This window comes from Bubalus kerabau, chromosome 21 (assembly GCF_029407905.1).
Source record: "Bubalus kerabau isolate K-KA32 ecotype Philippines breed swamp buffalo chromosome 21, PCC_UOA_SB_1v2, whole genome shotgun sequence".
Lineage (NCBI taxonomy): Eukaryota > Metazoa > Chordata > Mammalia > Artiodactyla > Bovidae > Bubalus > Bubalus kerabau.
The window spans coordinates 64,059,424-64,085,253 of record NC_073644.1 but is presented as its reverse complement, the minus strand read 5'-3'; the positions used below and the strand labels follow the sequence as shown (position 1 = coordinate 64,085,253).

Sequence of the window (25,830 nt, the reverse complement as noted above, 5' to 3'; positions counted from 1 at the left end):
TAATTTCTTCAAAATTGTTAAAATTAACTGTATATTGACATGTTACTTAAAAATTTTAGTAACTCCTTTCAAATTGCATGGTTTTCAAAACAAGCTGTCTTCTATAAATGTGACTACATTTTAGTAATTTTTCAGAAAGGGAAATGTGTTACATTCCTTTTGGAGAAGTTGTAGGACTCTAAAATGACACTTGGAGAGTATAGATATATAAGCCCCAAGAAAAAGAAAAATTCTATCTCCTTAAACTTATTAAATACACATTCTTAAGAGAAATACCGGGTTCACTGCCCCTCTTTGGTAGTGTATTGTGCTTTTATGGGAATTTATAGTTTAGGAAAAGATTTCATCATCTTTATCTTAATGCTTTAAAGTCCTATGAAGGTGGATGAGGCAGATATGACTACTTCCATTTGCAGATGGAGAAACTAAAACTCAAAAAGGCTGACAGATTCAAACTCTAAGCAAGCAGAAGAGCCACAACTAAAATTGATTACCTACTTACTTCTTGGATACTTTTAATTCAGTGGACTCAATGGTGGCCCACTAATCATTTCTACTTCACAATTATCTGAGCTGAGTAAATACTTGAACTATGTAACACATAAGCCTTAGCAACTAGTCAAGCCACAATTAACCAAATACTTAACAATACCTTCAGCATTTTACCCAGCAACCCTCAAACAAATATCCTTATTAAGGGGGCAAATTTTTAAATGACGTCTAATTATTCAAATGGTCGTTGAGCAGCTACTGGAGTCAGACACTGTTCTTATGAAAGGGTACGGAGAGGGCAAGACAGTGAAGGCTCTGTGGGCTGAGGGCAGAGCCCAGTGCAGGAATCAGACCAGAGCCCGTGAGCAGAGAGAGTCTTCCATAAGTGACCAGGGCTCCACAGACAGTGCACTAGGCACGGAGCAGGGGCTGCGAGCAGCACGTGAGACAGGCGCCAAGAACGACCTGGGCAGGGGCGGGGAGGGTAGTGGCGGCTCAATCTGGGGCCGATAGATGATTCCAGCCAGAGAACACAAAGGCCTTATCGAATGAACGAGCTAAGAGCTCCAGCAACGCAAGGAGAGCTGGACTAGCTGAGTAAAGAGCGCAGAATGGCTGGTGTCAAATGTAGATGAGATGTGGAGATAAGGACTTAAAATTTGAAAACTGAGGATACTTCTACAGAAGGCAGAGGCTAGTCCCAAAACTTATTCAACAAAACAAGGCAAGTCAGACACGGTGAGATGCAGAGGATGATGATTCCTGCTCTCTCGGAGATGACAGCCTTCTGGAAAGAAATACCATGTAACCCAAGTACAAGAACCTGGGAAAGGGATGATGGCGGTACACCCGGGATGAAGGAAAAGACCTTCTGCTGCAGGATCAGAAGTGACTTCGTGAGGCAGGGCCGCTGACGTCTGGCGGACAGCTCCTTCAGAAGGAAGTGAGGGGCGGGCGCACAGAGATGCCTCCGCCCTGCAGCTCCAGCACAGGCGGCCCGCCTGAAGAGCAGCGCTGGCCGGTGCGGCCCGGCAGGGAGGAGGGAGACGCGGGCAAGGGTCCACAGCCCAGGCCACAGGCAGAGAGGAGCCGCGGGGACCGACCGCGCTGGGCTCTGCGCTCAGTCAGACACCGTGTGACGGACAGAAGGGCAGCAGAGCAACCAGAGACCAGAGCAGGCAACGAGGGCCAGGAAACAGCAGCCTCGGAGGAAGAGGAGAGACACCGGGGAAGACTGCCACGGAAGGCTACGCCTGTCTTCCCGACACTCAACACTGCTGAATGGTTACTTTCACTTTCTAAAGGTTTGTTTACACCTTAAATCTAAGCCTCTTATTTCTTTTTAATCAAACTGGCAGAGCAATCTTAATGTGATACATCTTTTAAACTGGGCAAACCATGCAGTATATACTGGAAACAGCACATCCCCTTAATTAAGACAAACACAGATATGTGCACAGCTTTTCTTAAGTTAGCAAACCTGCCATTTAGTTTTTCCAAAGATTAATTTTCATTCCTTCCAAAAGATCAGTGAACACAGTGTGAGGTATCTTTTTTGGGTGAGAGTAGCTTACTTTGAAGGTGTACTCCCAATATTTGTCAGCCCTTTTTCTCTGGACTCCTTTCAACATTATCTTCTCAATGTGTACAGCTGAAAGAAAGAAAACATGCTGACTTGTTCTACAGAGACTAGATACACATTTCAGTTATTCAACCTGACACAGCCAAATGGTTAAGCTATTTATCTTCATCTTTACTACTGGCCTTAATCATGGAATAAAACCAAAAACCCCAGAAGCACAGCAATGTGCTGTCTATCCATCAAGTAATTTCTTTCTACATCTATGAGTATGCTGAGTGCCTAAAGTCGTTTCAAGCACTCTGCTAAGCACCAAAGATAAATAATAAGAGGTGCCTGCAGTGAAGATTGCTTATCTAGAGGAATCTTCAAAACTGTTAATTCACATTACCACAAATACAGCACTTTAGAGTCTTTCAGTTATTTAGGCAGATTAGGTATAAACTAGAAAAAATTCTTAAATGAGGTGGGGAACTCTTCAAAAGTAATAGGAAAGCGATAAAGACTTCTTTCCAATTCAGAATTTAAAAACTGTTTCCCTCAAGTGTGACCCTTAATATCATACAATGGTAACACAACTTAACATTATAATGAATTATGATGGTTCACTGTAGTAAAACTCCTCACAATTTATTATACAATAGTGGTCATCAATTACACTGGTGGCTTAAGAACAATTACACTGAACTGAACTAGGTAAGATGATCAGCTCACTCATGAAGTAAGTCAAAGTGCAAACCCCCAAAGTCCTCATTTCATACATCCTTCAATAGAAGTTACCACCTTAGCAAGTAAATCTCTTTACAAAGTAAAAAGAGCCAGTCTACTAAGCATAATATAAGGACTTAAGGAAAAAAAAATTTGCTGCTCAGGTGTAAGTAGAAGAAATCGTAATGAAGATGATAAAGGTCACAGGGAAGAAGTTAGGAAAGGGACTCAACACAAGGTCACCGCTCGAGTCACAGGGGACAGGAGATGGAAAAGAAAAGGGAAGGACTTTGCCTTAAAGGAAGAAGTTAAAACAGGTGAAGTAGAATATACAAAGGAACAAAAGTGTGCAGGAAGAAGTAAGATTGCTATAGATCACAGAAGGTGGGCACTGAGAAAGCAGGAATCCTAAGATTACAGAAATCTGCTGGTAAACAGACATTAGGAGACACCATTACCAGAATTTTGTGTTAACTTTCCAAATGTCTAGTGTTTGGTGGCCTGCTTCTGGGCCAGTTTCCCTTGGTGGATGAGAACGTTGAGGATGGAGACGAAACAACCGCAGACGCCAGGTGGGGTGAGAAGCCTGCAGTGGCTGAGCACTGCTGCACACGACGAAGGCTGGAGGAGGGGAGGGGCCTGCTGTTTCCAAAAGCTGCTCTATTCAATTATGGGAAGGATGGTGCTATTCAATAAAAATGATCTGAACTAATCAATGTTCCAAAATATGAAGCAGCTTTACTTCTGAAAGCAGGCTGAGAGGGGGCCGCAGAGCAGTGTGGCACAGGAGCATGGCTGTGGCTTCGGCTCCATTTCCCTTCTACCTGCTGTGATCTATCAGAATCGAGGTGAGGGAGACAGAGGGCACGGGGTGAGGGATGGCTGATAATGGGAGGCCCTGCAACTCTCAAATTAAAGAACTGCAGAGCATGACTATGGACATTTGTTTAAAAGTTAAAGATATAGGAAAAACCATCTATAAGTACCACCTTACAGTTAATTATTATCATTTTGATGAAGTCTTTTTATTTTTTTTTAACTCTCTTAAAGAAAAAAAAACAAAACAAAACCACAACGGACCTTCACTGTAAACCCAAACTCTGCTTCACTGAGCCTGGCTGAAGCAGACCAGGCAGGATTCCAGATTACCGTTCAAGATTCAGTAATCTTGAACAGAAGCAGTTAATTATGTAAACATTTTCTAAACCTTAAACATTCACATCTATTTTTCCTCCGTGAAGAAAAATGCATTACATGAAAAGGATTATTATTGGAACTAAAAGGAAACAGAAAGACATCAATTCAAAGCTGTTATAACTGAGTATGATGCTTACCGCCTATCTTTCACCCTTCCCAAATTTTCCCTCAGCAGGTTAATGGACCCCCAAATGTAAAGGGAAGAGAACATGTGAACCTGTTTCTCTTCGGGTGGCAATGTCCTTCCATTCCCCCACCCAGACCTCTGGAAAACTGCATCACTGCAGGAAGCACGTGCTTGTAAGAAATCTCTTCTCTCTTACAGTGCACTTCAGTAAAATTGACTTTTCCAGCAGACCTTGAGCACATTCTACAGCTAAAGCACTGTACTAATACTCTGGGGGGAGGTTAAAGTCTTTGCCCTCCAGAAGTATGCAGCCTGATTTAAGAAAGGCAGAACCGAGTAAGCGTGGGCTGGGACGGGCCAGGGGGCTGCAGAATTGGAGCCCAGATGCAGACTCAAGGAAGTGAGAGAACCAGCATTTGAGCCAAACCCAGGACCCACAGAGCTCTGTATTCCACAAAGGGGAAAGGGGGTGAATTAGTCAGCGTCAGTAGCACTCTGCAACCTTGTGTCCAGACGGTTTACAGTTTAGGAAAAATACAACATACCTTCTCGCTGGGTTCTGTGAGGTGTCACAGTAAGTCCATCATGAGGTATTGGGGCTTGTTCTATTAAACTGGCCTCGTTACTTTGCATATGATCACCATGAGAAGAGTCATTCTAGAGGAGAGAGGGGGGCACAGGTTAATCTACATCTGAGACTAAGAACAATGAACGCCACAAAAATAAACTAGATTAAAGTGATACTTTTAACAGCAGTAATTTCAACAGCAATTTTAGAGATAAAATAGGTGATTACACATTTAGAGCAGAAAGGCACAGTGCCAGAGCAGGAAAGAGATAGCCATATTTATCTTCATTTAACAGCAATATTCTATCAATTATTTAATTGTCCCAGTTTGGGGGGCACACACAGCATACTGCTATTCAGAATCGCCAATGATGTCAATTCCTTACCCAAGTGAACCATGATCACATATAAAAAGACGGTACCCTTTATGTTATTCCCCAGATGTAAGGGCATCTGTATTTTTTATGTTTTCATGCAGTTTTTTAATTCACTACTTGGTCTTAGTGACAGTCTAACAAGACGCTTTGTTAGGAAAAAAATTTTTAAGACTATCATCAATACACAAATCTAAACAAGAATGTGTGTGGACAATGAGTTTACATTAATGCTAAACCATCTAATATCAACTAGGTGCTCTACCATTAGTGACCTAGAGTTAAGTTTTATCCCTACAAACACTACTTGGGAGTCATGAAGAGCTTGCCAATCTTATACATGGCTCTCAGAATTCAAACACTGTCATGGATTGGGTTGGCCAAAAAGTTCAATTTTTCTGTTAAGTTGTTATGGAAAAATATGAACAAATCTTTTGATCAACCCAATATATTGTTACTCTAACCCACTGGGTAAGCCAAAAATTAAAATAGCTTTATAATGGATCTATATCAGAATTCATACCTTATCCTCCCCCACTTCATGTTCAGAATCTCAAAACACTATTCAGACCAAAATTATCTCAGTTACAGGAGCTAATTATAATATTACAAATCTGCAATAAATAATACACATTAATTTTTTAATTGTATATAAAAATGAAGTCAACAGAAGACCTTAAACTTTCCAAGAATTCTAATTTAAAATATTTTGTTCTATAGTCTGACCATGCCTCTTGACCTGTCAGTGAGTATGAGCTGTCAGTTGATGGCTCTATTCCTAGGAATAAGGCATCATACCAGATACCCCTGGGAGCTAAGCTTCAGCCTCATGGTGTGTCGTCTTCTAGAAACCCAAGGAAATAAAGGCTGTCTACACAGAAACACTTAAGAAGAAGGAGAGCATCGACCTCTTAAGTCAGCAACCAACTTTTGAATGGCACTCACCAACTTTCAATATTATTGAATAAAAAAAAGGCAGGCATAAGAATTCTTCTAACAGTAACAAAATCATGTATTTCCCAACCCAAACCATATAATCATTTACTACAAAATAATACAACCACATTGGCCTAAACTGCTATAAATACTTCAAAAATCAATATAAATAAAGCACTGTAATCCTCTTAAATACTTGTGTTAATTGGAAGTTTAGCTGAACGGGTCAACCATTTTCTTTTTTTTTAATATAAATTTATTTAATTGGAGGCTAATTACAATATTGTATTGGTTTTGCCATACATCAACATAAATCCACCATGGGTGTACACGTGTTCCCCATCCTGAACCCCCCTCCCACCTCCCTGGCCCATCCCATCCCTCTGGGTCATCCCAGTGCACCAGCCCGAGCATCCTGTATCATGCATCGAACCTGGACTGGCGATTCGTTTCACATATGATATTATATATGTTTCAATGCCATTCTCCCAAATCATCCCACCCTCGCCCTTTCCCAGAGTCCAAAAGACTATTCTATACATCTGTATCTCTTTTGCTGTCTCGCGTACAGGGTTATCATTACCATCTTTTTAAATTCTATATATATGCATTAGTATACTGTATTGGTGTTTTTCTTTCTGGCTTACTTCACTCTGTATAATAAGCTCCAGTTTCATCTACCTCATTAGAACTGATCCAAATGTATTCTTTTTAATGGCTGAGTATATTCCCTTGTGTATATGTACCACAGCTTTCTTATCCATTCGTCTGCTGATGGACATCTAGGTTGCTTCCATGCCCTGGCTATTATAAACAGTGCTGCAATGAACACTGGGGTACACGTGTCTCTTTCAATTCTGGTTTCCTTGGTGTGTATGCCCAGCAGTGGGATTCCTGGGTCGTGTGGCAGTTCTATTTCCAGTTTTTTAAGGAATCTCCACACTGTTCTCCATAGTGGCTGTACTAGTTTGCATTCCCACCAACAGTGTAAGAGGGTTCCCTTTTCTCCACACCCTCTCCAGCATTATTGCTTGTAGACTTTTGGATCACAGCCATTCTAACTGGCGTGAAATGGTACCTCACTGTGGCTTTGATTTGCATTTCTCTGATAATGAGTGACGTTGAACATCTTTTCATGTATTTGTTAGCCATCTGTATGTCTTCTTTGGAGAAATGTCTGTTTAGTTCCTTGGGCCATTTTTTGATTGGGTCGTTTATTTTTCTGGAATTGAGCTGCAGGAGTTGCTTGTATATTTTTGAGATTAATTCTTTGTCAGTTGCTTCATTTGCTATTATTTTCTCCCACTCTGAAGGCTGTCTTTTCACCTTGCTAGTAGTTTCCTTTGTTGTGCAGAAGCTTTTAATTTTAATTAGGTCCCATTTGTTTATTTTTGCTTTTATTTCCAATATTCTGGGAGGTGGGTCATAGAGGATCCTGCTGTGATTTATGTCGGAGAGTGTTTTGCCTATGTTCTCCTCTAGGAGTTTTTTAGTTTCTGGTCTTACGTTTAGATCTTTAATCCATTTTAAGTTTATTTTTGTGTATGGTGTTAGAAAGTGTTCTAGTTTCATTCTTTTACAAGTGGTTGACCAGCTTTCCCAGCACCATTTGTTAAAGAGATTGTCTTTAATCCATTGTATATTCTTGCCTCCTTTGTCAAAGATAAGGTGACCATAGGTGCGTGGATTTATCTCTGGGCTTTCTATTTTGTTCCATTGATCTATATTTCTGTCTTTGTGCCAGTACCATACTGTCTTGATGACTGTGGCTTTGTAGTAGAGCCTGAAATCAGGCAGGTTGATTTCTCCAGTTCCATTCTTCTCAAGATTGCTTTGGCTATTCAAAGTTTTTTGTATTTCCATACAAATTGTGAAATTATTTGTTCTAGCTCTGTGAAAAATACCGTTGGTAGCTTGATGGGGATTGCATTGAATCTATAGATTGCTTTGGGTAGTATACTCATTTTCACTATATTGATTCTTCTGATCCATGAACACGGTATATTTCTCCATCTTTTAGGGTCCTCTTTGATTTCTTTCACCAGTGTTTTATAGTATTCTATATAAAGGTCTTTTGTTTCTTTAGGTAGATATATTCCTAAGTATTTTATTCTTTTCATTGCAATGGTGAATGGAATTTTTTCCTTAATTTCTCTATTTTCTCATTATTAGTGTATAGGAATGCAAGGGATTTCTGTGTGTTGATTTTAAATCCTGCAACTTTACTATATTCATTGATTAGCTCTAGTAATTTTCTGGTGGAGTCTTTAGGGTTTTCTATGTAGAGGATCATGTCATCTGCAAACAGTGAGAGTTTTACGTCTTCTTTTCCAATTTGGATTCATTTCTTTTTCTGCTCTGATTGCTGTGGCCAAAACTTCCAAAACTATGTTGAATAGTAGTGATGAAAGTGGGCACCCTTGTCTTGTTCCTGACTTTAGGGGAAATGCTTTCAATTTTTCACCATTGAGGATAATGTTTGCTGTGGGTTTGTCATTTATAGCTTTTATTATGTTGAGGTATATTCCTTCTATTCCTGCTTTCTGGAGAGTTTTTATCATAAACGAATGTTGAATTTTGTCAAAGGCTTTCTCTGCATCTATTGAGATAATCATATGGCTTTTATTTTTCAATTTGTTAATGTGGTATATTACACTGATTGATTTGCGGATAATGAAGAATCCTTGCATCCCTGGGATAAAGACCACTTGGTCATGATGTATGATCTTTTTAATGTGTTGTTGGATTCTGATTGCTAGAATTTTGTTAAGGATTTTTGCATCTATGTTCATCAGTGATATTGACCTGTAGTTTTCTTTTTTTGTGGCATCTTTATCAGGTTTTGGTATTAGGGTGATGGTGGCCTCATAGAATGAGTTTGGAAGTTTACCTTCCTCTGCAATTTTCTGGAAGAGTTTGAGTAGGATAGGTGTTAGCTCTTCTCTAAATTTTTGGTAGAATTCAGCTGTGAAGCTGTCTGGACCTGGGCTTTTGTTTGCTGGAAGATTTCTGATTATAGTTTCAATTTCTGTGCTTGTGATGGGTCCGTTAAGATTTTCTATTTCTTCCTGGTTCAGTTTTGGAAAGTTGTACTTTTCTAAGAATTTGTCCATTTCTTCCACGTTGTCCATTTTATTGGCATATAATTGCTGATAGTAGTCTCTTATGATCCTTTGTCTTTCTGTGTTGTCTGTTGTGATCTCTCCGTTTTCATTTCTCATTTTATTGATTTGAGTTTTTTCCCTTTGTTTCTTGATGAGTCTGGCTAATGGTTTGTCAATTTTATTTATCCTCTCAAAGAACCAGCTTTTGGCTTTGTTGATTTTTGCTATGGTCTCTTTTGTTTCTTTTGCATTTATTTCTGCCCTAATCTTTAAGATTTCTTTCCTTCTACTGACCCTGGGGTTCTTCATTTCTTCCTTTTCTAGTTGCTTTAGGTGTAGAGTTAGGTTATTTGACTTCTTTCTTGTTTCTTGAGGTATGCCTGTATTGCTATGAACCTTCCTCTTAGCACTGCTTTTACAGTGTCCCACAGGTTTTGAGTTGTTGTGTTTTCATTTTCATTCATTCCTATGCATTTTCTTTTTTGATTTCTTCTGTGATTTGTTGGTTATTCAGCAGTGTGTTGTTCAGCCTCCATATGTTGGAATTTTTAATAGTTTTTCTCCTGTAATTGAGATCTAATCTTACTGCATTGTGGTCAGAAAAGATGCCTGGAATGATTTCAATTTTTTTGAATTTTCCACAGCTAGATTTATGGCCCAGGATATGATCTATCCTGGAGAAGGTTCCATGTGCACTTGAGAAAAAGGTGAAATTCATTGTTTTGGGGTGAAATGTCCTATAGATATATCAATTAGGTCTAACTGGTCTATTGTATCATTTAACGTTTGTGTTTCCTTGTTAATTTTCTGTTTAGTTGATCCATCCATAGGTGTGAGTGGGGTATTAAAGTCTCCCACTATTATTGTGTTATTGTTAATTTCCCCTTTCATACTTGTTAGCATTTGTCTTACATATTGTGGTGCTCCTATATTGGGTGCATATATATTTATAATTGTTATATCTTCTTCTTGGATTGATCCTTTGATCATTATGTAGTGTCCTTCTTTGTCACTTTTCACAGCCTTTGTTTTAAAGTCTATTTAATCTGATAGGAGTATTGCTACTCCTGCTTTATTTTGATCTCTGTTTCCATGGAATATCTTTTTCCAGTCCTTCACTTTCAGTCTGTATGTGTCCCCTGTTTTCAGGTGGGTCTCTTGTAGACAACATATATAAGGGTCTTGTTTTTGTATCCATTCAGCCAGTCTTTGTCTTTTGGTTGGGGCATTCAACCCATTTACGTTTAAGGTAATTATTGATAAGTATGATCCCGTTGCCATTTGCTTTATTGTTTGGGGTTCGAGTTTATACACTCTTTTTGTGTCTCCCGTCTAGAGAATATCCTTTAGCATTTGTTGGAGAGCTGGTTTGGTGGTGCTGAATTCTCTCAGCTTTTGCTTGTCTGTAAAGCTTTTGATTTCTCCTTCATATGTGAATGAGATCCTTGCTGGGTACAGTAATCTGGGCTGTAGGTTATTTTCTTTCATCACTTTAAGTATGTCTTGCCATTCCCTCCTGGCCTGAAGAGTTCCTATTCAAAGATCAGATGTTATCCTTATGGGAATCCCCTTGTGTGTTATTTGTTGTTTTCCCCTTGCTGCTTTTAATATTTGTTTTTTGTGTTTGATCTTTGTTAATTTGATTAATATGTGTCTTGGGGTGTTTCACTGTGGGTTTATCCTGTTTGGGACTCTCTGGGTTTCTTGGACGTGGGTGATTATTTCCTTTTCCATTTTAGGGAAGTTTTCAACTATTGTCTCCTCAAGAATTTTCTCATGGTCTTCCTTTTTGTCTTCTTCTGGGACTCCTATGATTCGAATGTTGAGGCATTTAACATTGTCCCAGAGGTCTCTGAGATTGTCTTCATTTCTTTTAATTCATTTTTCTTTTTTCCTCTCTGATTCATTTATTTCTACCATTCTATCTTCTACCTCACTAATCCTGTCTTCTGTATTCTACTATTTGTTCCCTCCAGAGTGGTTTTGATCTCATTTATTGCATTATTCATTTTATATTGACTCTTTTTTATTTCTTCTAGGTCCTTGTTAAAACTTTCTTGCATCTTCTCAATCCTTGTCTCCAGGCTATTTATCTATGATTCCATTTTGTTTTCAAGATTTTGGATCATTTTCACTATCATTATTCAGAATTCTTTATCAGGTAGATTCCATATCTCTTTCTCTTTTGTTTGGTTTGGTGGGCATTTATCCTGTTCCTTTACCTGCTGGGTATTCCTCTGTCTCTTCATCTTGTTTATATTGCTGTGTTTGGGGTGGCCATTCTGCATTCTGGCAGTTTGTGGAGTTCTCTTTATTGTGGAGTGTCCTCACTGTGGGTGGGGTTGTACGGGTGGCTTGTCAAGGTTTCCTGGTTAGGGAAGCCTGTGTCGGTGTTCTGGAGGGTGGAGCTGGATTTCTTCTCTCTGGAGTGCAATGAAGTGTCTAGTAATGAGTTATGAGATGTCAGTGGGTTTGGAGTGACTTTGGGCAGCCTGTATATTGAAGCTCAGGGCTGTGTTTCTGTGCTGCTGGAGAATTTGCGTGGTATTTCTTGCTTTGGAACTTGTTGGCCCTTGGGTGGTGCTTGGTTTCAGTGTAGGTATGGAGGCATTTGATGAGCTCCTGTCGATTAATGTTCCCTGGAGTCAGGAGTTCTCTGGTGTTCTCAGGATTTGGACTTAAGCCTCCTGCTTCTGGTTTTCAGTCTTATTTTTATAGTCGCCTCAAGACTTCTCCATCTATATAGCACCACTGATAAAACATCTAGATTAAAGATGAAAAGTTTCTCCACAGTGAGGGACACCCAGAGAAGTTCACCAAGTTACATGGAGAAGAGGGAGGAGGGAGATAGAGGTGACCAGGATGAGAAGAGGGGGGATCAAAAGAGGCGAGAGCAAGCTAGCCAGTAATCACTTCCTTATGTGATCTCCACAGTCTGGACCGCTCAGAGATGTTCACAGGGTTATACAGAGAAGAGAAGAGGGAGGAAGGAGACAGAGGTGGCCAGGGGAATAAAGGGGGAAATCAAAAGAAGAGAGAGAGATCCAGCCAGTAATCAGTTCTCCACCATCTGGAACACACACAGAGATTCACAGAGTTGGGTAGAGAAGAGAAGGGGGAGGGAGGAGATACAGGCAACCTGGTGGAGAAAAAGGAGAGTCCAAAGTGGGAGAAAGCAGTCAAGCCAGTAATCTCACTCCCAAGTAAAAATGGGTACTGAAGATTGGGTTCTTAAAGGTACAAAATTGATAACAAATTCCAAAACGCGAAGATTAAAAATCTAGAGTAGAGGTTGGATTTTCAAAAATACAGTATTAAAGAAAAAAACAAAGTCACAAAAATTATAAATATATATATATATATATAAAGTTTGCTTTAAAAAATAGGGTCCCTTTTTTTTTGCAAAGTAATAGGTTATAAAAATGAAAATTAAAGGAGTAATAGAGGACTTAAAATTAAAATTTTTTTTAAAAAATTTAAAGAATGATAGTCAAAATATATCCAGGACTTTCTCTGGTGTTGTGGGCAGTATGGGGTCAGTTCATTTTCGGATAGTTCCTTGATCTGGCTTATATTTCTCAACATCTATAGGCCCCTTCCTATGTAGTCAGTACTACCTGTCAGTCCCCAGGCGGTTCCCTCTGTTTTAGCTTCTTCTGTTTGCTGGTCTCTTCAGTGTCTGATTTCAGCCCTGACACTAGGCGGGCGGTGGTGGACACTTTCTTTTAGGCTCACTTGTTCAGTTGTGCTGTGGGGAGGGAGGGACACTGCAAATAAATAACACTGGCATGTGCTTGCACTGTCTCAGCCACACTGGGCCTGCCCCCACTCACAGCACGTGTGCCCTCTCTGCCCACACTGCTCAGGCTCTAGGTTGCTCCACTGGGAATCGTCCGAGGCCGGCCCTGGGCTGCATGCACCTCCCAGGTCTAAGCTGCTCAGGTTTAGGCACTCAAGTAGTCCTCAGAGGCGCAGACTCGGTTGGGCCTGCATTTTGTGCCCTTCCCAGGTCCGAGCAGCTCAGGTGATCAGGTGTTTGGTGAGCGCAGTCACTGCGACTCATCACCTCCCCCATCCCTGCCGCTCAGTTTTCTGGGTGTACACCTGGCGCACCTTCTCAGACAGATGTTGACCGTCCAGAACCCCCAAGAAGTCTCGGTTAGCAATGAAGCCTGCTTGCAGTTTGGTAGATAATGCCTCTCTGGGGCCGTGACTGCCCCCTTCTGGATCTGGCTGCCTGTCTCAGGAGGAAGATGGGCCGGCAGGCAGCTGGCTAGCTCTGTTCAGTCCTTTGTTCTGTGAGCGGGCCTGGCAGTGTCTTAGGTTAGGGTTTTTCCTGTGGTAGCTATCCCACAGTCTAGTTTGCCATCCCAAGTTAGTTCCTTCAGATTGCCCTTGGGGCATTCAGGCCCGGTCCTTACTCTACGCAATGTAGCCCACGCCTCCCTGCCCAACCCCCACTTTGCTAGTGGCGGATGCAGGCGTCTGTGCTGCTTCTCCGCTGGGGGGAGTTACTGTTGGGCACGTAATCTGTGGGTTTTAATTATTTATTTTTCCTCCCAGTTATGTTGCCCTCTGTGGTTCCAAGGCTCGCCACAGACTCGGCAGTGAGAGTGTTTCCTGGTGTTTGGAAACTTCTTTTTTAAGACTCCCTTCCCAGGATGGAGCTCCGTCCCTACCTCTTTTGTCTCTCTTTCTGTCTTTTATATTTTTTCCTACCTCCTTTCGAAGACAATGGGCTGCTTTTCTGGGTGCCTGATGTCCTCCGCTGGCATTCAGAAGTTGTTTTGTGGAATTCACTCAGTGTTCAAATGTTCTTTGGATGAATTTGTGGAGGAGAAAGTGGTCTTCCCGTCCTATTCCTCAGCCATCTTAGGACCGCCGCCCCCCCCCCCCAACTCCACCATTTCTTAAGGGTATATTCCATATTGTTCATATGTGGTTCATAAATTAAAAATAACACTCACCATTAAAAATAAATGAATGCAAAACTATACAAGAAAGAACAGTTTTCATTAGGGAAGTGCAAAGCACAACTACAATGAGATACCACTTCATACCCATTAGAAAGGCTATTATCCAAAAACAGACAATAAGTATTGGTGAATATGGGGAGAAATTGGAGCCCTTCTGCCTTGCTGGTAGGAGTGTATACAATGCAGCCACAGTAAAAGTTACTAAAAAAAAAAAAAAATAAACAAAATTATCATATGATCCAGCAATTCCACTCCTAGCCATATACCCAGAAGAACTGAAAGCAGACACCCAAGCAGGTAATTAGTACTCCAGTGTTCACTGCAGCTGAAAGGTGGACTATTCAAAAGTCCATGGATGAACAGATAAACAAAATGAGGTATATGTACAACTGAGTATTACTCAGCCTTAAGAAGGCATAAAATTGACACATGGGTCAATCTTGAGGGCATTATGCTAAGTGAAATAGGCCAGGCACAAAAGGGCAGATTCTGTATGATTCCACTTATATGAGGCACCCTGGAGTAGTAAAATTCGTGGACAGCATGGTGATTCTAACCAGGGGCTTCAGAGAGTTCAAGATGGGAGTAGCGGCTTAACGGATACAGTCTCAGTTTGGGATAAAAGAAACATTCCAGAGACAGATGGTGGTGGTGGTTGCACAACGTGAATGCCACTTAAATGTATACTCAAAAAATGTGAAAACAGTACACTTTGTTACCTATAGTGGTAAAGAACCTGCCTACTGACGCAGGAGACTTGGGTTTGAACCCTGGGTGGGGAAGATCCCCTGGGGAGAACATGGCAACCACTCCAGTATCCTTGCCTAGAGAATCCATGGACAGAGAAGCCTGGTGGACTACAGTCCAAAGGGTCGCAGAGACTTGGACACGACTGAAGTGACTTAGGACGCATATATATTTCACCACAATAAAAAAAAAATAAGAATAGTTGTATCACATTGCCTCCATAAATTTTGAAACAGCTGTATGGAATCATTTTTAAAGTCTGAAGTTACTTTGAAGCACATAATTTAAGAACCAAGTCAAAAGCCTCCTAGTTTAATAAGGTAGGCAGAAAAATGGAATCTGAATTTCTAACCAAGGACCAAAGTTCATCGACCCATGAAATGTCTACTAATTAAGCTTTCTGCCCCTCCTCCCAACACTGAATCCCAGCATGTATCACTGCTATACAGTCATTTAGACTACGTTTTAAAAACTAGAAAATTTTTTATTTTATTAATTTAACCAAAACTGAATTTAACATCTCAGGAGCTACAGAGATCAGAATCATGGGGCCTTCCGGCCCCAGCAGGAACAGCTCCTGGCTCCACCGTCTCCTCTCCCCCGGCACATGTGCCTTTACTATGTGCAGGGAAAGGCACCATAAAACCCGAGAACCACTGGCTTAATGGGATCCTGCAGGAAGGAATAGTGCCCATGTTCTCTATTAAGTTCAGATTCCTATGCAAATGCGATGCAGATGACATCAGAATCAGCATTTTAGAAAAAGGGTCAGGACCAAGTGGAAAATGGGAGAATTTTTCTCTGCTTGGAAGATGACGACAAATTTTAAAAACCCTAAGCTGGCAAAAATATGCGCAGGAACAAAAAGAGCCCTGGCATGTGTGTGCCCTTCTCCTTCCTACTGAGGTAGCTCATTTGAGTTCAGAAAGCTTCCTCTGACCCGTGGCATGCTCCTGGTTAACTCAAATCCATGTGTCATGTAACATATCTCGGTTATTCTAAAAGACTGCTCAGACTTCACTTTTACACATGCAGATCCATCACAATTACTGGAGATCTCTTAAATGTGAGGAAAGTCTGTGAAACAGTCAAGTCGACTGCGCAGTCCCAAGACCCTTCTCCGAGAACACATCATTAGAGCAAAGATCACGCGGGTCTCAGGTTACTTTAACAAAGGTCTAACTGGACAGACTTTATCCTAGCACATCTACCAATGTTCTATACGTTTTCTCTCATCCTTTGATGCAGACTGCACATCTTAAAATACCAAGACATTCTAAGAAAAAAGGCAAAAAAAAAAAAAAGCGCAGAAATTGTTTTTATACTAAACTTACTAATGTCAAATTTTTACATTTATCAAATCAGACTGAGAATTTAACATTAGTATATGACAACACCCTAGGAAGTTTCTGGGGTAAAGACAGCCCAAAATACTGTGCCTACTCCTCCTGCTGATATGTGGGTATAATTCCCCAGCCAGTGGATCTGGACTGACTTCAGAGACAGGCCTAACCAGGAGGATGGGATGGAGAGCCATTCTGGAATGGCCGAGATAGGTCATAGAAGTCTTGCCGCTGGACCTCTGGGAACACTTGCTCTGGGACCCCAGGCCTATAGGAACAGTGGTTCCCCGGAGACGCCGCACCATAGACACGCAGAGAGAGGCAAGGCGAGAGAGGCCCACAGCCGCCAGCTGTGTGTCCAGACATTCTGCAGCAGACACAAGTCACTCTTGCTGTTAGCTCCCTGTCTGAATTCCTGGCCCACAGAATTATGAGACATAACACTAAGAAAAAAAGTGTTATTGTTGCTTTAAGTCACTAAGTTTGGAGGTAATCTGTTACAGTTCTACATGGTAAATTCTCTTTAAATAACCAGGGTTGTACCTAAAGTATATGCTATTATCTAAGCAAGATTCATAGAAAGTCTTTCTTTGAATGTCAGAATATGATTCACTATTAGAAACACTACTGAGATGTCAAATTTCATCTATTTTGGTAGAAGAGGGAAGACGCTCAGGCGAAGACATGAACTATTTACTGTCTGTCTTTTCAATTGAGAGGATGTGGGGGAAAGGCAGACATCTGTCTCATCTTTCCTCAGTGAAAACAGTGTAACCCAACCCAAAGGAAAGTCCTGAATCAACCTAGAGCATCTGATAAAGGGTAAATTCTGGTGGGAGAGAAATGTGGATGCCAAATGTACTCAAGTTATGTCGCAAAGAACAAAATCGACCCAACAGGACAGAAAGGAGGGAGACCAGTGAGTCAGCAGCTTAGAAACAGTTTGCCATGATTTCTGCTATGACCGTGGACTCACTCCCTATGTAACTTACTGTTTAACTAGAAATGTGTGGGAAAGATGATTCAGCAAGACAAGTGTGGCAGATTCACTATGTTAAAAGTATGGGTAAATGTGCTCTAGTCACTGAAAGTGGGGGAAGGACTAAGCTATGCACTGACCCCGTGTCCACACCCGGCCACCACAGCCCACAGCCCAGCCCCAGCTCCCAGTTCTTCCCACGACGATCGGGTGAGCTGAGGGCCGGCACCTGTGTGACCACAGCAGGCATGGCTGGAGCTGGGTGGTCGAATAGGATGGAAGGGGGAAACTTGATTCACTGCAACTTTATGTGTGTTTGGGGGAACTCTGAATTTATTACAAAAAACAAAAACCAAACATTAATATTGTCGATGTCATTGTCTTTTCTAGAGAACTGAACTTGCATGATGCACAACTGGGGAAGAACTAGCAGAAAGAATGCTGATGCGGAAGCTGACCAGGGAGGCAGGGAGTGGAGAAGTAAAGAAGACAGGCAGCCCTTTTACCCAGAAACAGCCTGATGTTTCCCTCATGAAGTGCCCGGTGTGTTTCCGGACACAGTGGCAAAGAATCCGCCTGCCAAGAAAGGAGACGTAAGAGACACAAGTTCGACCCCTGGGTGGGGAAGACCCCCTGGAGGAGGAAATGGCAACCCACTCCTGTGTTCTTGCCTGGGAAATCCCATGGAAGGAGGAGCCTGGCAGGCTACAGTCCGTGGGGTTGCAGGGTCAGACACGACTTAAGAGTCTGAACAACAACAAGGAGGCTGAATCAGGAACTGCTGCATCCCTGGGCTGGCAGCTCCCAGACCTTTAGATCCCCACTTTGCAAGAATGTTTCTGGGTGAGTTGAGAAGCACACACCCGTGAGCATGAGACCCAAAGGATCTAGTGAGGCTGTGTCTCGCCTTCCCAGCCTGCGTAGAAGTGAGCTGCCCTCTCCTTTACAACCCCTCCCCACAGGAGACACCAGCGTGTCTTGCTGGGAGGTGAGCCCAGGACCCCGACAGCCAACGGCACTGCAGGGACTCCTAACTGAACTTCATCCCCAGAGAAGGGTTCTCCACCGAAATGCTCACAAAGCCTATGAAGGATCCTTGACAGAAAGTGACAGAAAGGTCAATGATGATTAGTGTCAGGAAATACTCAATCAGGCCTTGTGTTTAACCCCACCAAGTACAAATGACACCTTCCCCAAACCACCACCACCCCCCGTCAGCAGATGGCCTCTTCCCCGAGGATGTCTTCTCCAAACACTTCGGCTCACGCACGATCACGTTCTTCCTCCCAGGACCACTAGACAACTTAAAATCATCTGATACCAAAACAAAAATCAATCATACTGAGGAAACATTATGTTTCTTAACTATCCCAATTTAAACATTCCTAACAAGAAACATAAAAACTCCATACTTTTTAGATTATAAAATTGTTCACTTGAGTGACCAAAAAGTTTTTAACTTTCAGATCATAAGCAAGATCACGTGTGTGCTCTGTTGTGTCTGACTCTGTGACTCTTGGACTGTAGCCCGCCAGGCTCCTCTATCCATGGGATTTTCCAGGTAAGAACACTGGAGTGGGTTGCCGTTCCCCTCTGGGGATCTTCTCGACCCAGGGATCGAACCTGCGTCTCTTTTGTCTCCTGCACTGACAGGCAGATTCTTGATCACTGTGCCACCTGGGAAGCCCCATAAGCAAGGTACTGTACTTCAATTCCCTATCAGGCTCCCACCACCCCTCAAGCGAATCACAAACTGGAGAGCAGCACTAGACAGCAATAACTACAACAACCCCAATAAGAAGACAACAGCCTGTAACTTGTGACTTTTTTCATCCTATCAAAACATCACCCATAGGTTTGCAAAACGTGCACCACCGTTACACACAAAAGCTTAGTTAACTTATGGAGTAGAGTAAGCATGACCTGATTTTGAAAGAATAATAAGCACAACTATTCAGCATTCACTCACTGAAGCTTCAGTTCAAATCTATACTGGTCCATGCTTTCTATCTAAACAAACAATTCCTTGTACTATTTCCAAAACAACTGTGCCTATCTATATTGTGCACATATACTGTATGGCTGCAAATAGCAAAGTAGCTGATACTTCATCAAGACCAAGGGAAAAAAAAAAATCACTGCCTGATGCACTCTGTCTTACAGTAATTAATCATAATGGTATTTTTCAGAGCACTATTTGAAATATTCTAAGGATAGGACATTTTGAATGAGCACTTATGATATATGCAACGCTGACCAAAAAAAAAAAATGAAATGTGATACATAAGTCTTTGTGGAACCTGTAAGATTGACCTTCCCTCCTGGATTTTAAGTTAAAAATAATTCAAAGTAAAATTAAAAAAAAAAAAAAAAACAGAAAAAAAAAATCACAGGATAAGTACCAAAATCGTAACAGAGAATATACAGGCTATTGGAAGGCAGAGGCAGCAAAGACTTCCAAGATTACCACAAGGACAATTCCAAACACCACCACACAAGAGGTGACGGCATGAGTCAGCCTTGAATAAAACCACAGACCATGAGCAGGAGGAGCGGGAGACGGCGTGTGAGTCCCGAGACCCACTGGAGACCAGGGTGAGCAGGAGGAGCGGGAGACGGCGTGAGCCCCGAGACCCACTGGAGACCAGGGTGAGCAGGAGGAGCTGGAGGCGGCGTTTGAGTCCCGAGACCCACTAGAGACCAGGCCCCACCGGTCGCCGCAAGCACACGTGGTGTGAGGGACACTGCTTCAGGAAGGGGGGCCTGGCAGTGATGTCAGCAGCTAAGAGGTGGGAGGCTGAAAGGGAATCGGAGGTCAAGTCCTCAAAGAGAATGGTGTCAACAAGGATGCGAAAAGGGTAGATTCAGCTTATGAAGGATAGAGGATTAAGGTTACCAAGCAAATAAGAGTGACCAGAAATGTAATGGAACCACTGAGAAAACTGGATGCGTTTGGAAGATGTCTTTTATTTATTTTTTTAAACAAATCAGTGATACATTCTTTTCACACATATGAATGTAAAGGGACAGTTAACATTTCAGGAAGACATACAAATTCTCACCTGCTCTCACTGCAAACCAGTTTCTTTGATCTGACCTTCAAGCTCCTATGCAACCCAACCCCTGTTTTCTCTTAAAGCTTCTGTATTTCTGTTCATCCACTGCAATCAAACTGCGCTATCCACTCTTGGAACCACCCACAGATGAGATGACCTATCTCCCGTGTGTTCACCAAGTGTTTCATGTAGGTTGTTGTGTTCATCTTCAAGCAGTTCTTTACAATAAATGGTGAGGGGATCCCTGTTCTATTCAGAGAAGTCTGAAACTTGGAAAGACCAAACAACTTGCCAGAGTGATCTCAAATTATTTCCTGAATGAGCATTAAACATGCCTAATGAACTGAGACATTTCGAAGGGCATCAAACCAAGTGTTCTCTGGAGCACAGGAAGAACACAAGGAGAAGGACGACTGTGCGCCCAGCAACTGTCGCACCTGAAACACAAACACCCGCCTAGGCACTGCCCCTCTGGAGTGACTGTTTACACAGCCCGGATGATGGTGACTTGTGTGACAAAGCACTCTGTGAGGAACAGGAGCCCTGTGACGACATGGTCCTCCATGATGGAAGAGAGAGTTGATAAAAGTGAAGCTCAGTCTGCTTTGAGGGTAGTGCAGGCTTTATTTGCTTTTGTTAAAAAAAAAAAAAATTAAGCTACTATTACTCAGGAAGATCAAAAATATTAAATAGTTTTAAAAACCAGCCAATGTATAGCTTCTTTAAAAAAGTATAAAAAAGTTAAATTATTTATGGATTCCAGTCTGTACCCTGAAGTAAATGAAAAAATTATATAACTTAAAAGAATTGCAAAGTATCTTTGAAGAGTTAATCACTCAGTCCTGTCAGACTCTTCACAACCCTATGGACTGTAGCCCATCAGGCTCCTCTGTCCACAGAATTCTCCAGGAAAGAATACTGGAGTTGGTAGCCATTCCCTTCCCCAGGGCATCTTCCTAACCCAGGGATGGAACCCAAGTCTCGCATAGCAGGAGGATTCTTTACCGTCTGAGCCCTTTACATTACCCTAACTAAATGTGAAAAAAATTTAAGTAGATTACGTTTGCAAGGGAGTTCATGATAACCCAAATTCAAACTATGTATTTTCTCCATTCCCATCCCCAAATCCAATACGGGGAAAATACATATTTTAATGATCTGTGACCCAGAGAAATGCTTCCTTTGGGCTTATCTGTAGCTTATCAGATCTTAACAACATTAAGAACTAACAAAGTTGTCTGAAATGTGTCTCACACACCAGCTTAATTAATTACCTTCTTGGAACACCAATTTAGAGATATGGTAATAGAGAATATTTTCTGTATTACTATAGTCTATAGTATTTTCTCGGAGAAGGCAATGGCACCCCACTCCAGTACTCTTGCCTGGAAAATCCCATGGATGGAGGAGCCTGGTAGGCTGCAGTCCATGAGGCTGCTAACAGTCTGAGCACACGACTGAGCGACTTCACTTTCACTTTTCACTTTCATGCACTGGAGAAGGAAATGGCAACCCACTCCAGTGTTCTTGCCTTGGAGAATCCCAGGGATGGCTGCCGTCGATGGGGTTGCACAGAGTCGGACATGACTGAAGTGACTTAGCAGCAGCAGCAGCATAGTATTTTCTATACTATACCATATAGACTTTTTATTAAGGAAAAAAAAAAGAAAACCTATTCCTGAAAACAATTTATGTAGCAATCTGAATGGCTGCATCTTAGTGGAAAAGAAAAGGCACTGAATATCATTCTCAAAGAATTTGTGCTCAAGACAATTTGAATCATTTTGTCTCCCTAATGCAAACACCACAACCTTAAAGAGATGTTGTTGTTCCCATTTCACAGATAAGACTGAGGCTCAGCCATGAAATTCAAAGATGCTTGCTCCTTGGAAGAAAAGCTATGACCAACCTAGACAGCATATTAAAAAGCAGAGACATTACTTTGCCAACAAAGTCTAATCAAAGTGATGGTTTTCCCAGTATTCACGTATGGATGTGAGAGCTGGACCATAAAGAAAACTGAGTGCCAAAGAAGTAATGTTTTTGAACTGTGGTGTTGGAGAAGACTATTGAGAGTCCCTTGCACAGCAAGGAGATCAAACCAGTCCATCATAAAGGAAATCAGTCCTGAATATTCATTGGAAGCACTGATGCTGAATCTCCAATACTTTGGCCACCTGATGTGAAGAACTGATTCAGTGGAAAAGACCCTGAAGCTGGGGAAGATTGAAGGCAGGAGAAGAAGGGGATGAAAGAGGATGAGATGGTTGGACAGCATCAACAAATTGATGGACATGAGTTTGAGCAAACTTTGGAAGTTGGTGATGGACAGGGAGGCCTGGCGTGCTGCAGTCCATGGGGTCGCAAAGACTTGGACACGACTGAGCGACTGAAGTGAACACAATTCCTGCCCCATCCCCCCCCCCTCACAAAACCCACAAAAATTGACAAAAGGTCAATTAAAAAAATATATATATATATATATATATTACATTAGCTAATTTGCAGAATTCTTATGGCAGAAATTGAAGAGGAACTAAAAAGCCTGTTGATGAAAGTGAAAGAGGAGAGTGAAAAAGTTGGCTTAAAGCTCAACATTCAGAAAACGAAGATCATGGCATCTGGTCCCATCACTTCATGGGAAATAGATGGGGAAACAGTGGAAACAGTGTCAGACTTTATTTTTTGGGGTTCCAAAATCACTGCAGATGGTGACTGCAGCCATGAAATTAAAAGACGCTTACTCCTTGGAAGGAAAGTTATGACCAACCTAGATAGTATATTGAAAAGCTTAGATATTGCTTTGCCAACAAAGGTCCGTCTAGTCAAGCCTATGGTTTTTCCAGTAGTCATGTATGCATGTGAGAGTTGGACTATAAAGAAAGCTGAGCACCGAAGAATTGATGCTTTTGAACTGTGGTGTTGGAGAAGACTCTTGAGAGTCCCTTGGACTGCAAGGAGAGCCAACCAGTCCATCCTAAAGGAAATCAGTCCTAGGTGTTCATTGTAAGGAGTGATGTTGAAGCTGAAACTCCAATACTTTGGCCACCTCATGCGAAGAGTTGACTCATTGGAAAAGACTCTGATGCTGGGAGGGATTAGGGGCAGGAGGAGAAGGGGACAACAGAGGACGAGATGGCTGAATGGCATCACCGAATCAATGGACATAAGTTTGAGTGAACTCCGGGAGTTGGTGATGGACAGGGAGGCCTGGCATGCTGCAATTCATGGGGTCACAAAGAGTCGGACACAACTGAGCAACTGAACTGAACTAATGGTATATTAACTTACAGTGTAAGTGAGATTTTCCCGAATTCTTCTTGCCTCAGAAAACCACCGCTGAAAAAAATTAAGTAACTGGGGGTGGATACCCAATAGCTGCCATTTGCTATGAAAATAATTACTGCTTAACTGTGATCTTCTAAAAGCCTCTCCCAGAAGGCATTTATTAGCTGAACTGCTTTTATTCCTCGATGCAGCCAAAACAACCTAAAATTTCCTGTAAAAAGTCATGACTAGCTCTACTCCCTACTCTCAGTTTGTAGATGCTACACTCACTTCTCTTCAGCACCTTCCAAACAAAGTTTAACTTTCATTAATAATTGCTAACACTTATTGAAAATCATGTACTAGACATCATTCCACAAGTACTCATTCATTTAAACCTTGCAATCTACCGTAAGTACTATTATTATCCCTCCAATAGGAGTGAAAAAAGCCTTCTCAGACAGTGCCCACTGCTCAGGGACCCGAGTCACTGTAAGAGCTCCCAGCAGTGGACAACAAATTAAATAAAGGTTTTATTACTGTGAGCAGTGGAGTTGTTCTTTTCAAATGTCATTTTTGGAAAGCATCTTTTTAGGGCCTAATCCAACAACAGCTGACATCTGGACACGAACCTCCCCGGTCTCATTTCAGTTCAGAGCTCTCACTAGGATTCTGACTGCCACAGACACGTTATCCAGGACAGGAGCACTTATTTCCAAAAAAAGCACTCTTTCCAAAAGAGTTTTCTTTTTTATGTCCTAACACTACCAGTATGTGATCTATATTATTAAAATTAGTTGAGGTACTTGTTTTGTCAAGTACAATATATCTAATTAACCTATGCTATAAAAAAGTAACAATTTTGCCAAGTTTTCCTTTTAAGTATCTTCACTGATCTTTTTTTAAAGGACACATAGTCACATTTTTGTGTCTGAGTTCAAATAACACTAAACGCTATCTGCTATACTACTACTAACATAAATGTTCAGTTTCTATCTTTAATTCAAATATTAGCACTATTTGCCAAACAATTAACTTTTGAGGATACTGAAAACAATCTCAACACCCAGGACTCCTTGCAGTCCAAGGGACTCTCAAGAGTCTTCTCCAACACCACAGTTCAAAAGCATCAATTCTTCGACGCTCAGCTTTCTTCACAGTCCAACTCTCGCATCCATACATGACAGCCGGAAAACCATAGCCTTGACCAGACGGACCTTTGTTGGCAAAGTAATGTCTGTGCTTTTTAATATGCTATCTAGGTTGGTCATACCTTTCCTGCAATCACCACCTGAGGTGATTTTGGAGCCCCAAAAAATAAAGTCTGTCACTGTTTCTCCATCCATTTCCCATGAAATGATGGGACCAGATGCCATGATCTTAGTTTTCTGAATGTTGAGCTTTAAGCCAACTTTTTCACTCTCCTCTTTCATGGTAATTTTAGCTCTTTTCATCTTTGTGTCACTAACTGGGGGCTAAACCTCCAGAACTAGAGGATCCATTTTCATAAACAGAGGGTCTTTAGTAAGTATGCAAAGATAGGAAACAAAGATAGGGGCTGTCTTTCATCTTTTCAATGAAACAGTAACAAGACCAGTATCTTTTAAAAACACTTGATCATGGACTTCCCTGGTAGTATCTGACTGCCAATTCAGGGGACATGGGCTCCATCCGTGATCCGGGAAGATCCCACATGCAGTGGAGCAACTAAGCCTGTGCGCCACAACTACTGAGCCTCCAGCCCAGAGCATCCGCTCTGCCCCAAGAGAAGCCCACGCACCACAGCTAGAGCAGCGCCTGCTCACTGCTCCGCAGAAAGCCTGCGCCTCAAGGGAAATCCAGCACAGCCAAAAAAACAAAAACTTAATCATTAAGTATGTAACTTAAAAACACATTCGTTTTTTGCTGCTATTGCTAACACATCATTTATACCTTGTGTTCCTAATAGTAAAGGGCCCATTTTAATACCAGTTTTTTTCAGCTATGCTATACATGCAGTACTTCATTTCATTAACAATGACATGCATCAATCACACAAATTTCCTAGGACATTTTTGTGAGTAATTTTCACTACTGCCAACTGGGCTAGTTGTTGAATTTTATGCCAGTGATTGGCAATTCACTGCAGCTGTGATGAACATGAACTTCACCCATAAGTCTCCTAAAAGCAAGGCCAACATTTAAGTTGTAATCCCATGTAACATTTACTCTGAAAACGTCCAAATCATGTAGGAAAACTCTAGAAATGTTTCTTTTAAAAATAAAAATACACTTGTTAAATCTCTATTATTCTAAAATGACCTACTTAGTAGTAAGTTCTAGTAGTGTTTGTGACCTTGCCACTTTTACTGACATCGTGACTACCTTATGCCACTAA

The 25,830-nt window shown here is 41.6% G+C and overlaps 1 protein-coding gene across 1 annotated transcript in view; it reads right to left on the bottom strand.

The window, feature by feature from the left end:
- Positions 1 to 25,830, bottom strand: part of ZCCHC2 (zinc finger CCHC-type containing 2) — a 53,722-nt gene that overhangs the window by 23,868 nt on the left and 4,024 nt on the right. Inside the window, exons 2-3 of the mRNA XM_055559738.1 lie at positions 4,649 to 4,760; positions 2,067 to 2,143 (exon numbers count right to left, since the gene is read on the bottom strand). Coding sequence (XP_055415713.1) covers positions 2,067 to 2,143; positions 4,649 to 4,760 — 189 coding nt within the window. The remainder of the gene's footprint in view (positions 1 to 2,066; positions 2,144 to 4,648; positions 4,761 to 25,830) is intronic.